The 13,657-nt window shown below is 32.4% G+C and overlaps 1 protein-coding gene across 6 annotated transcripts; it reads left to right on the top strand.

Moving 5' to 3' along the window:
* Positions 1-1,838: 1,838 nt before the first annotated feature.
* On the top strand, positions 1,839-11,598 carry LOC114281382 (protein disulfide-isomerase). Of its 6 annotated transcripts, none has more exons than XM_082925055.1 (5): positions 1,839-2,009; positions 4,233-4,314; positions 4,789-4,879; positions 4,949-5,048; positions 6,301-6,437. In XM_082925055.1, exons 1-4 carry the CDS (start codon positions 1,842-1,844, stop codon positions 5,007-5,009), a joined length of 402 nt encoding a protein of 133 aa, XP_082781181.1. In that variant the 5' UTR covers positions 1,839-1,841; the 3' UTR covers positions 5,010-5,048; positions 6,301-6,437. The 6 variants fall into 6 exon arrangements, with proteins under 6 accessions (XP_082781181.1, XP_082781183.1, XP_082781182.1 ...); XM_082925057.1 differs by having other exon boundaries at positions 4,784-4,879; XM_082925058.1 differs by lacking the exons at positions 1,839-2,009; positions 4,233-4,314; positions 4,789-4,879; positions 4,949-5,048 and adding exons at positions 7,337-7,371; positions 7,598-7,710; positions 7,896-7,941; positions 11,359-11,598 and having other exon boundaries at positions 6,434-7,182.
* Positions 11,599-13,657: the final 2,059 nt, after the last annotated feature.

Here is a 13,657-nt window from a genome sequence, read left to right as displayed (position 1 = left end):
CTCTCTCTCAAAATAGGGTATTAATTTATCTTATCTCTTGCTCCTCCACCACGCCGATCACCATCGTCGCCTCTATTAGCTTTGCCAATCGTCGCCGCCACTAGTAGCCTTGCCGGTAACCGCCACGTCTTCTTCGCTCGGTGATTTGGTACTTGATTTCTCTTTGCTCTTTTTCTGGTATCTCTTTCTCTTATTCTCTGTATTGGTATGGTGACGAAAATTAGTGAAGAAAACAAATTTCGTCACTAAATAAGAATAATCCATGAGGAATTATAAATTTTGTCACGTATAATAAGAATATAAAAATAATAGGTGACGGAATGTATTTCCGTCAATAAATACTTACTTTTAGGTGAGAAAAAAAATAAGTTTCGTCACCTAAATTTTTCCCACTAATTTTTTTTGATGGTGCCAAAATTTAGAAACTTTTGGTGAGATTTTTTTTTCAACAATTAAAAAATTAATAATGAAGAATATATTCGCGTCACCAATAAATTTTTTTTTTTTGAAAAATTTGATTTTAAATATTTTAAAACCATTTGGTGAGATATATATTTTCGTCACCAATAATTTTTAATATTTTTAGGCCTTTTAGTGAGAAAATTGTTTTGTCACTAATTTTGAAAAAAGAATTTTAACATATTAAGCAGTGATGAAAAAAAATAGTCTATTATTTTTCCCTCCTTTTTTTTTTGGATCAGTTTACTTTTCCCTCCTTTTTTTTTTCTTTTTTTGTTTTTTTTTTATCAGTCTTCGTATCAATCTGTATCTCTATCTATCTCTCCACTACAACAAAAAGTGTCTTTGGAGATGAAAACTAATGACGAAAATAAATTTTGTCACGAAAGACTTACCCTTTAGTGAAGAAAATAATATTTTGTCTCCAAATGTGCCATTTTTAGAGAGAAAAATAAAACTTCGTCACCAATCTACATACATAATAAAAAATTAGGTGACAAAATTATTTTTCGTCATTATTTTTATTTTTTTCGTCACCAAAATTTTTTCCCGCTATTAAAAAATTTGAGGGGAATTATGTCGCCAAGTTAGTGACAAAAAATTCCGTCTCCATTAAAAATATTATTAGTGAGGATAAATATTTTGCCACCAAATATTTCAATTTATAAAACTACGTAGTTTTGTGTTTTGGAGACAAATTCTATTCCTCACCAAATCTATTCTCTTGACCCAAATGATCCATTGCTCTCATTTCACACGCAGAGGCAGACTGTATAGCTTCATCAAAGCTCTTCGTTTCTCTCTCTCGCACCATTGTCCAACTCACAGCACCGTCCACGAAATCCAAGTTAGTTGTAGTCTCTGTTCCTCTTTCTCTACCCCTCTCTCTATTCGGGTCTCTCGTTTCTCATTCTCTACCCTTACTCTGTCTTCAGACGCGTTTGGGTCAAGATGAGATTAAATCCATTCCATTCATTGCTTCTAACATTTCTATAACCTCTCTACTTTGAAGGTTCCATGAACAACTTGAATGATTTTAATTTGGGAAAAAAATATGAAAAATATAATGATTATCATGTTCGATATTCTGATTATGATATTCATATTATAACCAATCACTACTAAAAAAACAGTTAAAGATCACACTTTGACAAATGAAAATATCTCACTTTTATTAAAAGTGTGATAAAAAATTAGATTAATATTTTAATCACACTTGATTTGATTAAGTATGATAATATTTATTTTTTATATCACTTTTCAATTATGATTATTTATATTTTTTTAATCACACTTCTAATTAATATGGGATTATATTTATTTTTTATATTACTTTTCAATTAAGTATCATTATATATTTTTTAGATTTATTCTCTGTATGCATGATACATACACAAAGAACAAACCAAACAACAGAGCATCGTTTGGTCTCCTTCTCATATCGCTCATCGTCCCTCTCATCGACAGTGATCACCGTCCCTCCCTATGTCTCACCGTCTTATTGCCACAGTCGGTACACCGTCTCGCCTCCCATCGATTTTGATTCAGGGGTCTCTCTCTCTCTCTCTCTCTATTTCCCCATTTCACTCTAGCTCTAGGGTTTTTACTTTGTTTTTGATGCTATAGAATCTTGATTTCTGTGAAATGAATAAATGTGTTTTGATTTTTGTTCTAGATTTAGGGGTTTTTTTCTATGCAGAGGCTTGATCTGTTCTGTATGTTGTATGATTCGTACTGTATGCTGTATGATTCTTGTAATATTGATTAGAGGAATTCATCTACTTCTAATTTGAGTTTCTTAAGGTGGTCCAATGCGTTCTCACCATTCCAATGTTATGGTTTCTTGTGATATAAAGGTAATTGCCCTGGTTGATATAATTAGATTTGAATCAAATAATATACATGAATGTAAGGCAAGTATATGGGATGAAATATAACACACTAATACATACAAGCATGGTAAGGCAAGTAAACCACATTTGGCATGCTTTTAAGCACTCAGGAACACTTGACACAAAAAAGTAACATATTTTTAGATTAGTATAGGAGCCAAAGGATTGGGTCGGTAAAAATACTTTTGACCTTTTTAGGTTCTGAAAATTAACAGAAATATAGAATAATAAGTTTACTTTCATTTCCAATTTCAGAATTTGCATAACCTAACTAGAATTTTTATCAATAGGCCACACACCATATTCTGTCCAGATTTAACACACTATTAGGAAAATGAGCGTTTCTCTCAATCTACCCAATAACTTTTACTCAAATAAATTTTGTTGGAAAGAGGACTAAAAATGCTAAGTTTTGACATAAGAACCAACCTAAGATGATTTTTCTAGATTTCTATTTTTTTTTTTAAATACACGAAGTGGACTGTTTTCTGGAAACACAGGGCTAGATTGTTTAAAAAAATTGTTTAGACTATAAAAACGTCTAATTAGGGGCTACAAAAAATGTCACATGCTCTAAATACCTCAAAGATCATCCCCTACATTCAGTTTTGAAAAAGAAGTAAGTTTGATATTTTTCCAAGAGTGATAAAGTTGCAGCAGTCATGAAATCAGCAGAAAATACAAGGTAGCATCACTTATTCATACTAACACCTAAATTTACACCCCATTTCCAAGCATACCAACATTTCATACATACACGGGACATGCTAGGAGGTAGATTAAGAAGAGTAAGTAGGATTAGAGAAGAGAAGAGGGGTGTGTAATTTACTATGAAGCTAGCTTTCAAGTTCTACTTCCTTACTCTCTCTCTCTCTCTCTCTCTCTCTCTGTTCTTTCTTTTTTTTCTTTTAAGTCTCAAACTCTCTACTCCTGTTGCTTCAGCAGCTCACAAACGAGGATGAGGGGCTAAAAGAGGTGAAAATATATATACATAATATAGACTGAAAAATTAGAACTATAGGGTTGCATGTTTGGCCCCTCTTTGCAAAAGAAGTGTGGTGTTCTGGTGAGATTCCCACAAGTTACAAGGGAATAAAGGAGCATGGGAGTTACAAGGAACTGATGGAGCATGGATTTGCCACCCCTTCCCCAAAGAATCAAATTAGACACACTTAAGGGATTTATAGCATATATTAAATCATATAATAAATAACTGGTACAAAATTAAATATATATATATATATACAAAATAAGTGTAAGGATGCCAAATGAAATTTTGTAACCAAAAATATTTATTATTAGTATATAATTAATGAATGTAGAATTCTATTTTGTGAGAAAGCGAAAATTCAAAGGTTTAACTGAAATAATTACTAATAATATATTACAAAAATTAGGGTCACTACAATCTGTGTCTAGTTTAGCCTTTAGTATTGATGGACAGTTGCTTGCATCTTGAAGTTTTGATGGACTTGTTAAAATCTGGGACATAAATTCTGGGAATCTTAAGTGTACGCTTGATGGTCCTAATGGGGCATTGAGGTGAGATTTTATGACTACTCTTAGTGTTTTTTGTCACATAGTTAATGTATGAAGATTGAGTATGAACTATCTGCCTACACAGTGGGTCACGTGGCATCCAAAAGGACATTTGGTCTTGGCTAGTTCGGAGGATTCCACTGTTTGGATGTGGAATGCTGACAAAAGTGCCTATCTTAATCTGTTTTCAGTCATGCTAGTAGTGTGACTTGTGGTGATTTTACACTTGATGGCACTATCCTACTTTTGGTGACAACAAAATAGAAATTGTATATTTAAGGATTTTCATTCAGAAACTAAATTTTATCTATGCCTGTGTGTTTTACTTCCTGGTAACTTTAGGTAACAATTTGTACTGGTTTTAATGATGCAACTTTGAGAATATGGAATCCAAAAAGTGGTGAAAACATCCATGTGGTTAGAGGTATGCACTTGTTTCCTTTTAAAGATTTATGTTTTGTTTTGTCCTGTGCAGGTACTATTTAGCATTCATTTTTTGTGCTAAATACATAATAGTGTAATTCCATGCTTGATGTGCTGCAACATATCTTTTTTGTGGAAATTTGAATGGTCGTAGTAGGAAGTGCTTGAAGTTAATAGGGAAGATGGGCCTTATCCTCCCTAATACCCATGGTCAACACACGATGTTTATAGTTTAAAACTTCCATTTCATGGGAGAAATCTATTTCCTAACCATTAATTTGAGCACTAAATATTGATAATAATTTTTTTTCTTGGATTTGATTTTAATTAGAGTTATGGTTTTTACTAAAGAAATGTTCTCAAGTACTTAATTGAAGAGACATAGAATTCCCATGTTATCATGTAGGGTCTTAAAGCCATTGATTTGCATAGAAAAATGTTAACGAGATACTATTTATATATTTGAATAGCTAAGGGCCGCCATTAAGAAGAGTACTGCTATTTTTGACAAAGAGAAAGCACATAAGCGATTGTCAAAGCTATCTGGCGGTGTTACTGTTTTCAAGGTAAATATTTACTGAATTTCTACTGTTGCACGTATTTTAATGACTTCATTGCAAGTCTTATTCTTTCAGGTTAGAAAGGCTGGCAAGGCAGAAGTTGGAGAAAGGAAAGATCGGGTTACAGATGCTTTAAAAGCAACAAGAGCAGCTGTGGAAAAGGGAATTGTTCCAGGCAAGTTTGTCTTTTTCATTTTTGATGGCCAATTACATTTCATTTTTGGAGTAAGATGATCTTAGTTTGGGTTATGATGCTACCAAGGGTTTGTTTCTCTAGATGCTACTTAATAATCCTTTCATCCTCATAATTCTGTTAAATTGAACTGAACTTTGCCAACCAAAATCTTGAATCATTTGACATAGTGAAATCTTGATGCATTTGTTGCCTGAATTTGATAGAAATTTTCCAGTCCAAAGATTAGCAACCTACTTGATGTGATACTCAGAATTTCTTATATTCTCTATCTTCTTTTTTCCAAGCTTCCAAACAGCATTATGGTCATGTAAAGAAAACTAGTTAGTTGGTCTAAACTTAGCAAATCCTAAAGGTTGTTCTAATTATGTTTCTTTCCTTTGTATTTAGATGGCTTGTTTGATTTTTGTAATTTCCTTGCTGAAATCTTCATCGACATTGCCATAAGCATCTAGGTTATAAGTATTGTAATTGAAACTTGTCATGTAGACAGATTTTCATAGCAGTGCTCATTCTATTTTTTTGCTATTAGTGGATGCAAAACTTATTCCTTGTGAAACAGTATCCATACACATTCCCCACAACTAGACAACATCTATTTTCAAGGCAAGAAGGAACACCCCCTCACAAATTCACATATAGTTTTTTTAAGACAAAAAATACACAAATTATGAGAGCATAATATCTCACAAATAAGAACTCCAAACCTAATTAAAATGCATAAACATCAGTTGCAAATCAAATAACAAATTATGACATGATGTTTGAACTTTATACTAGATTGACCAACTTTGTGAAATGAAAAATTGCAAAGAACCATGGGGTCATTTGTGTTCCTCTCCCAGGACAAGTGAGCTTACTTTCTCACTAGTTGAGGACAGAAGCGTTGAAAAGTGGTTTTTCCCCCCACTCACTATATTTAAGCCATAATTGGCTCTTATTTTGGTTTTATAACTTTAAAATATCTGGCCGTGCACTAAAGATTTTTATTTTGGATTTGTTAATTCTATATATATATATATATATATATATAATATCTATATGGTAATCCAAACATTTTATACTAGTAACAATCAAAATGGTTCTTCCTTTTGTGTTGATGTAGGAGATGAAGAGTCAGTGTGATAAGAAAATGTCTGACTTTATCTTTTCTACTAGAATAGTCTCTACAAACAGTAAATTTATTCATATGCTTCTAGCGCTCTCTGAATTAATTTGTATTTTCATTTTTTAGGTCAGAAATTGCTTGGAAAGATGCAAAATATGGTCAAAGAATTCAAGAACTTTGTGCTTCAAGTTTTTTCATTTTTTAATATATGTAATCATAGTTAAAAACTTTTTATTAATTCCTTTGTATATGCTTTTAAACATTTAACTTTCATTTATGAAATATATAACGTTATTACATTCAATATGTGGTTGTGATTCAAATGATAGTATATATTGTGTATTGCATTCTTCAAGTACGCGTACAAAAATAATATTGATTATTCTTCAAATACGCCGAACCCCTTTTTTTATCACACGCATTAACTGTGATGAGAAATGCATATAATGTGTGATCTTATCTCATTATTAATCACACTTAAAATCTGTGATATAAATGTTTATTATCACAGGTTTTATTAGTTATTAATCACACTTAAAAGATGTGATCTAAATGCTATTAATCATACTTAAAAGATGTGATCTAAATATTTATTATCACATGCAAAATGTGTGATGGAATCATCTTTTAATGACACTTAAAACGTGTGATTATAAATGATCCTTTTTAATCACACTCTCAAAGATCACATTTTGACAAAACTTAAAATGTGTGATTAAATAACATACATTACGCATAAAAGGTGTGATCTATTTATAATTTTGTAGTAGTGAATATAATCATTGAATTGAATGGATTGTTGTTGATTCTACACACTATAAAGTCTCATGATATTCTGATTGTGTTTGCTAGGTGTTTGATAAAATGCCACAATGGCTAGGTTTTTTCTTTATTGTTTTGTTTTTTTGTTCTTTTTTTTTTTTTTTGGTTGGAGAAATTGGTTCAATCTTAGATCTCTCCCATGGAGTTTGTGGCTTGTCGTAGTAAATTACTTCAACCCAAAGGCAGGTATGTCAGTGTTGTGTTAATTAAATCCTTTTAATGAGTATGACTTTCCATATAGGTTGTATATATTACTGAATTTATTTTAATTTTCTTAATAATAAATCTTTTTCAACTACTATATAGTTATAAATAATGATTAATTTATTGTTGCTGACAGCCTTCAGGACAATGTTTTCAACTCTGGGGAAAATGGTATGTATTAACTGTAGTTTTTTCAACATTTTATTTGTTCGTATCCATATTAGTAACTTGGGATTGGTGTTTGGCCTTTTATGTGGTCCTTATGTCAATTAGAATTCTGGATTGTTTTTTTATAATTGATTTAGAGCTCAGAAACCAAGAAAAATTTATTAGATCTTAATGATTGTCATGTTATCAGTCAATTCATGTTGATATGTGGTTAGGTTTTGTTACACAGTTCCTTTGGAATTTTATGCACCCTGGTGCGGTCATTGCAAAAACTTGGCTCCAATCTTGGATGAAGTTGCTGTTTCATTTGAAAGTGATGCTGATGTTGGCATTGCAAAGATTGTAAGATCTAAAACCCAAACTAGCTAAAGACTACTTGAAGAGATTTGTTGCTTTGTCAGTATAGACGGTTATTTTCTACAAATATTGTGCACTTGAATTATGTTTCAATATTACTCTCAAAGTACCTTTCCTTTAATGTTATTTCTGCCTTGCAAATTGAAATTGTTTTCTTCCGTCATTTCTAGGTTGCAGGTTCATGTACTGTTCATCTATGGCTTCTAAAACTGAAGAGTAAAATTCTTTTCCTTCAGGCTTTTACAACAATATATAGTAAAAATTGTTTTTAATTAATCTTAGCTTGATATTTTGGCTCATCTATGTTGGTTTATTTCTCATCCATATATAGAAGCTTTTTGATTATTGAAATTTTTTTGGGTGTGTAGTATTTGCTCTCTCTCTCTTTGGTCCTAAAAGTTGTGGACAGAATTGTACAACATTGTTACTACACATGAATTAGCTCAATCTCAGTTCTTTATGCTCAACCTTAATCCTCTTTCACTTTCCTTCATTTCTTTTGCTCTCCCCTCTCTCTCTCTCTCTCACGGCATTCCTTCTACCTCTTCCCCAAGCGCTGCTCCTCCCTAGGGCTCACCATAGTTGTACTTTAGAAGAATCTGGTTTGTTTAAGGTATGAATCTTTCAATTTTTTTTTTCTCTATATCTAAAGAATCTTCTGATTAAACTCTGAAACACCTACTTCTTAATTGTTTAACACTGAAACACCTACTTCCCATTGATTTAACATTGAAACATCTACTTTCTCATGGATTTATGTCATTTTTTCATGGAATTAGGATTTATTTGATTTAACACATATTTTCTCATGGATTTAGGGCATTTTAATTCGATTTAACACTCAAACATCTACTTTCTCATGGATTTAGGGTATTTTCTCATGGAATTAGGGTTTATTTGATTTAACACTAATATTTTCTCATGGATTTAGGGTATTTTAATTTGATTTAACATTCATTCTCATGGATTAAGGGCTTACTGAAACAATTGATTTCTTATGGATTAAGGGCTTTTACCCTAAGTTTTCTTTTCTTTTTAAAATTGAGAACTCATCTAGACTCATTCCATATGATAAATTTGAGGTTTAATAGTCACACCATCAACTAGTGCGCAAATAGAAGAAGATTCGAACTAGAAACATACTCACTTACCAACTCGCTTAATTGTACTTTAAGGGGACTGTAATTTAAATGAATTTTTAGGAGTACTTACATAATTTTGTGGTGTATTTAGAGGCTTGTGCATGAATCATTCAAGTAACATATGTGAGAAATGGTCTAGGCTGCAGTTGATATTGCTCTGTTCTGAGCTTGTGGCCTAGGCTGCAGCCACTGTGGCTTGGGCTGTGGCCTGGTGTTTTGTTGCAGTTGAGTCTGCAACCTGGTCTCTGCTTGTTCCAGCTCACTTTCATATGAGTTTCCTTTGTCAAACAAGTCATATGTATGCCAACATTGACACATCTGCTATTGTCTGTGCTAGATATGATTTGGACTTTAATTTGGATAAGCTTTCTTTGTTTTGTTTTTTTATGTGTGTGTGTGCGAGGCATATGCCTATCTAGTCATTTTTCCACATTTAAAAGCACAAAAAATACATTTTTTATAGTAGATTATTATTTGGTTGAAATTTTTATGTATCTAATTTATAATCAAATATTATATCGCTATAAAATAGATAAATGACTTGGCATTCCATAAACCAAATGGTCAGATAGTCACTATTGACAACTACTAAGACTTCTGAACATGGCATCCAAAGAAAACCAATTATGCATAAGCAAAAGCTATCTCAAAGGGGCCCATAAGCAATCTTCTTTTCCCAATTTTATTTGACAGATTAATATAAATATTTTAAAAACCAATATTTGAGATGATTAAACAAAAGATAATAATAAAGTCGGCAAAGTACCCGTACTGTATTTAGACCAGAAAATGGACATTTTAGCTGCTATGGAGGACTCTGAGGATCAAGCTGCCCACTGCAATAACTGGAAGGAGCAGCAGAGAGTTCCTGCCTTCCTTTCCACTCCTCACCAGGCTTGAGTGTTGTTGCTTTTTCCACCGCAGCAGTCTCCATGCATAGCATGTGCTTATAAATGTGTAAACTATATATTTTGTGTGTCGCTCACGTCTTGTCTCCAGATATATATACATACATATATATATATATTTAAAATTTTTAAATTTACTGTGTCGGTGTCCATGTCGGGTCATGTGTCCATGTTCATGCTTCTTAGGCAACGATTGATGATCTCAGAGAGTGCACTGCCTAGTTGTTGAAGTATCAATTCTAGACCACCAAAATTTTAACTATTGTTGAAGGTTTATAAATGAGAAGTTATGCTTGTATTGACTATTATGTTGTCTTAATTCCTAGATTTATGTTTGCTGGCCTTTGCTGAGGCATTCTTAACTACACCATTTGCTTCAACTGAAAATTTTTGACCGAGAAAAAGTAAAGCAAAGAGAATAGTGTTACAATTACAAATTTTATTGTTTGTTTACTTTTCTCAGATGAATACTCAGATATTATTAGCAAGCAGATATCTTACAGAATTCATCTATGACCCCTTGTGATTCGTTTTGTGTGGGGATTGGATTATCCCTTGCCTTTGCATTGTGGCAGGTTTTAGATTTATTAACTTACCTTTGTATACTGAAAGATATTTTTAAGAATTTTGTGATTCGAGGAAGTGTGAGAATAGATTATAGTGGAAAAAGTATTTGATTTTGACAAAAAAAATAGCTTATATTATCATTACGGAAGTAATCTAAAGTTTTCAGATCATTAGTTATTTTCAAAAAAATTTGTAAATCAATTCAAAAGGATTTATTTTAAAAGCTTCGAAGAAGTTGAAAGTCCCTGTATGTTTTTTGTAATTATGGTAAGATTTGGCTGGTTTAACTAGTTTGATGAACTGTGGTTGGTGCTTGATGTATTTTTGGTAAGAACTTTAATATGCACGCATTGTTGACAAGATGCTGCACCTACGGACATATTATGGCATGTTTGCTTCTAATACATCCCCTCATTCACAATGCTTTCAATTGTGACCTGAAAAACAGACGGAGCCTGTAGCACATTTTGAATCAGTTGTGGCTATAGTGCTTAATGTACTTTGTCAAATTATAGGCAGTATTGGAGCAATTTCAAGGTCTAGGAGTACGAATTCAATTAGCTTGCAATTTTCTATCATTTATAGGAGTGGTATTCAAGTGCATATTTGTTAAGTCATATTGGGCATTGCAGTGATTTTAAATGATTTGAGGCAACTACGCTCAATTACATTGGGATTCAAAATCATTTTGTGAAACATAAAGGGCACTTGTATATTTGAATATGTGCAAAATACTACCATGTTTTTCTTTTTTATTTGTTCTCTATTACAAACATCATGTCCGGTCTCGTGGCTGTGAGATACATTAAACTACCCACCAGCTGCTTGTAATACGTCTCATCAACTAAGTCTCTATTTCCGTGTTGCTTTATCATCAAGGATCACCTCAACTCTTTGAAGTTTTGAATTGTTATATGCATTTCTACTAAATTGGTTTATAAAATAAAATTATTTATATATGAGTTTAGATGTAATTGATAATATATTAATGTTTGCCTTGTTTATTTTCTTTGCAGATTGGTTTTGATGACGTTCGGAAGCATACTTGCAAATGAAGATCAATTGTTGAATTTTTTTCCCTAAACTGATGCTTAGTTGTAGTTGCAAATCAAGATTGAGTATTGATTTTTTTTTGTGGACTCCACGTTAGTTCATTTTGGGATTTGCTTTGATGGTTTTTTTGTGATACTTAATGGATTATTAGTAAAGTTGTTTGATGGATATATTTTGATTTATAATATAAATGGTTTAGTGAATTTTTTTGTGGAGTGATGTATAATAGCTAGTGGATTTCTTAGTACAATTAAAAGGCTATTGGGATATGAGCAGGGATATTTATGAAATAATAATTTAAATTGAATATAAAATATGGAACAAATTTAGTGACGAATTTGTTTTGTCATTTGTACTTGTTATTATGACAAAGTGATTATTCGTCACTAATAAACTTTTTTGTGACAATTTACTGCAGTTTATATATGAAAGTTTTTATTTATTTGTTGTTTGGTGACTAAAAATTTCATCACGTATATATATATTTGTCACGAAATATATTTCGTCACCCATGTATGACTTTTGAAGACGAAAAATTTCGTCACTTTTACATCTTATTGTGACGAAATTATTTCCTCATCAATAATCAACATGCGTGACAAATTTATTCGTCAACTAAAGTTATAAATATGGTACTGAATAACTATTTGGTGACGAAAATGAGAATTTTTGGCGACAAAATGTTGTTTTATTGGTGACAAAAAATTATGACTTTTGAAGACGAAAAATTTCGTCATCTTTACATCTTATTGTGACGAAATTATTTCCTCATCAATGATCAACATGCGTGTCAAATTTATTCGTCAACTAAAGTTATAAATATGGTACTGAATAACTATTTGGTGATGAAAATGAGAATTTTTGGCGACAAAATGTTGTTTTATTGGTGACAAAAAATTATGACTTTTGAAGACGAAAAATTTCGTCATCTTTACATCTTATTGTGACGAAATTATTTCCTCATCAATGATCAACATGCGTGACAAATTTATTCGTCAACTAAAGTTATAAATATGGTACTGAATAACTATTTGGTGACGAAAATGAGAATTTTTGGCGACAAAATGTTGTTTTATTGGTGACAAAAAATTTCGTCACTGAAGTAATTTCATTGGTGACGAAATTATTTTTCGTCACGTTGGTTTTTAGTGACAAACATTCAATGACGAAACTGGTGACGAAAATATTTCCTCACAAATATCTATAGTGACGAAATTAGCTCTTTGAAGACAAAAAAATTTCGTCATTCAAGACCCAACTTGTTGTAGTGCTAAATTGGACCATAGATTAAAGGAATTGGGCTTCTAGGTAAGCCATTGACTCTTGAATTCATAAACTGAACTTGTAATCTTGTAAGCTCAAAGTTTAATTGTGATCAAGAGCATGATTTAAATTGGTGTGGGTAAGAGGTGGTCATGCATGCATAGAATTGCTTCTAAATTGCCATAAGTTGCATAATCTAGCATGTATCATGTCAATTAAGCAAGATTTGAAGTTTGATCATGCATGCAAGCTTGGTTTTGTTGAGCTTTATGAGAATAGGCACTGCTTGCATCTTTTGAAATGGGATTGGAGCTAAAAGATTGCATGCATGTTTGATTAATGAACTTATATGAGATTTCAAAGCTTGAACCATGAGTTTGCAAGAATATTGATCTATTTTGAAGAAATGTGACCATCATTTTGAGTATTTGGCCTCCTAATACTTGTATGCTCATGGTATGTAATATGTTTGCATGTTTGGAAACCAAGATTTTGAGTTTGGAACCTTTGGAGGCCGTTTGGAACTCAAGAGCACGATTCTGGGTTTTCCAGAATTTCGAGGTTCGCTTGAGCGGGATAACCTCCGCTCGAGCGTAATTTTTGTGCTCCCAGCACTTTTTTGCAGAGTTGGATTTCCGTTCGAGTGAGATATTTCGCGCTCGAGCGGGGAGCTTTTGTAGACAGGCCTTCCGCTCGAGCTCCCTAATTCACGCTCGAGCGTAATTTTGAGGTAACCAGTACTTTTGCAGGCCTCTTGGGTCCGCTCGAGCGGGGACCCTGTTTTCTGAAATTTTGTTCATGCGTTCTGTGTTTCGTTTTCTGTTCTCTTTCACTCGTAAGCACTCTTAGGCATATGTTAAGCATTGTAAGTGAGTTAATGAGATAAGAATAAAGCCTAAAGAGGAATATGTGAATTAAGGGACAGATTGAATTGCTAATGACCCTTTTGTGTTCATGGAATGTGTAGGGTCAAGCTCCAGGGCGAATCCACAAGCCGAT

Source organism: Camellia sinensis, chromosome 4 (genome assembly GCF_055761805.1).
Source record: "Camellia sinensis isolate YWXY chromosome 4, ASM5576180v1, whole genome shotgun sequence".
Taxonomy (NCBI): Eukaryota; Viridiplantae; Streptophyta; class Magnoliopsida; order Ericales; family Theaceae; genus Camellia; species Camellia sinensis.
Note: the sequence above shows the minus strand (reverse complement) of the source record. Positions and strands in the feature narration are given on the sequence as shown.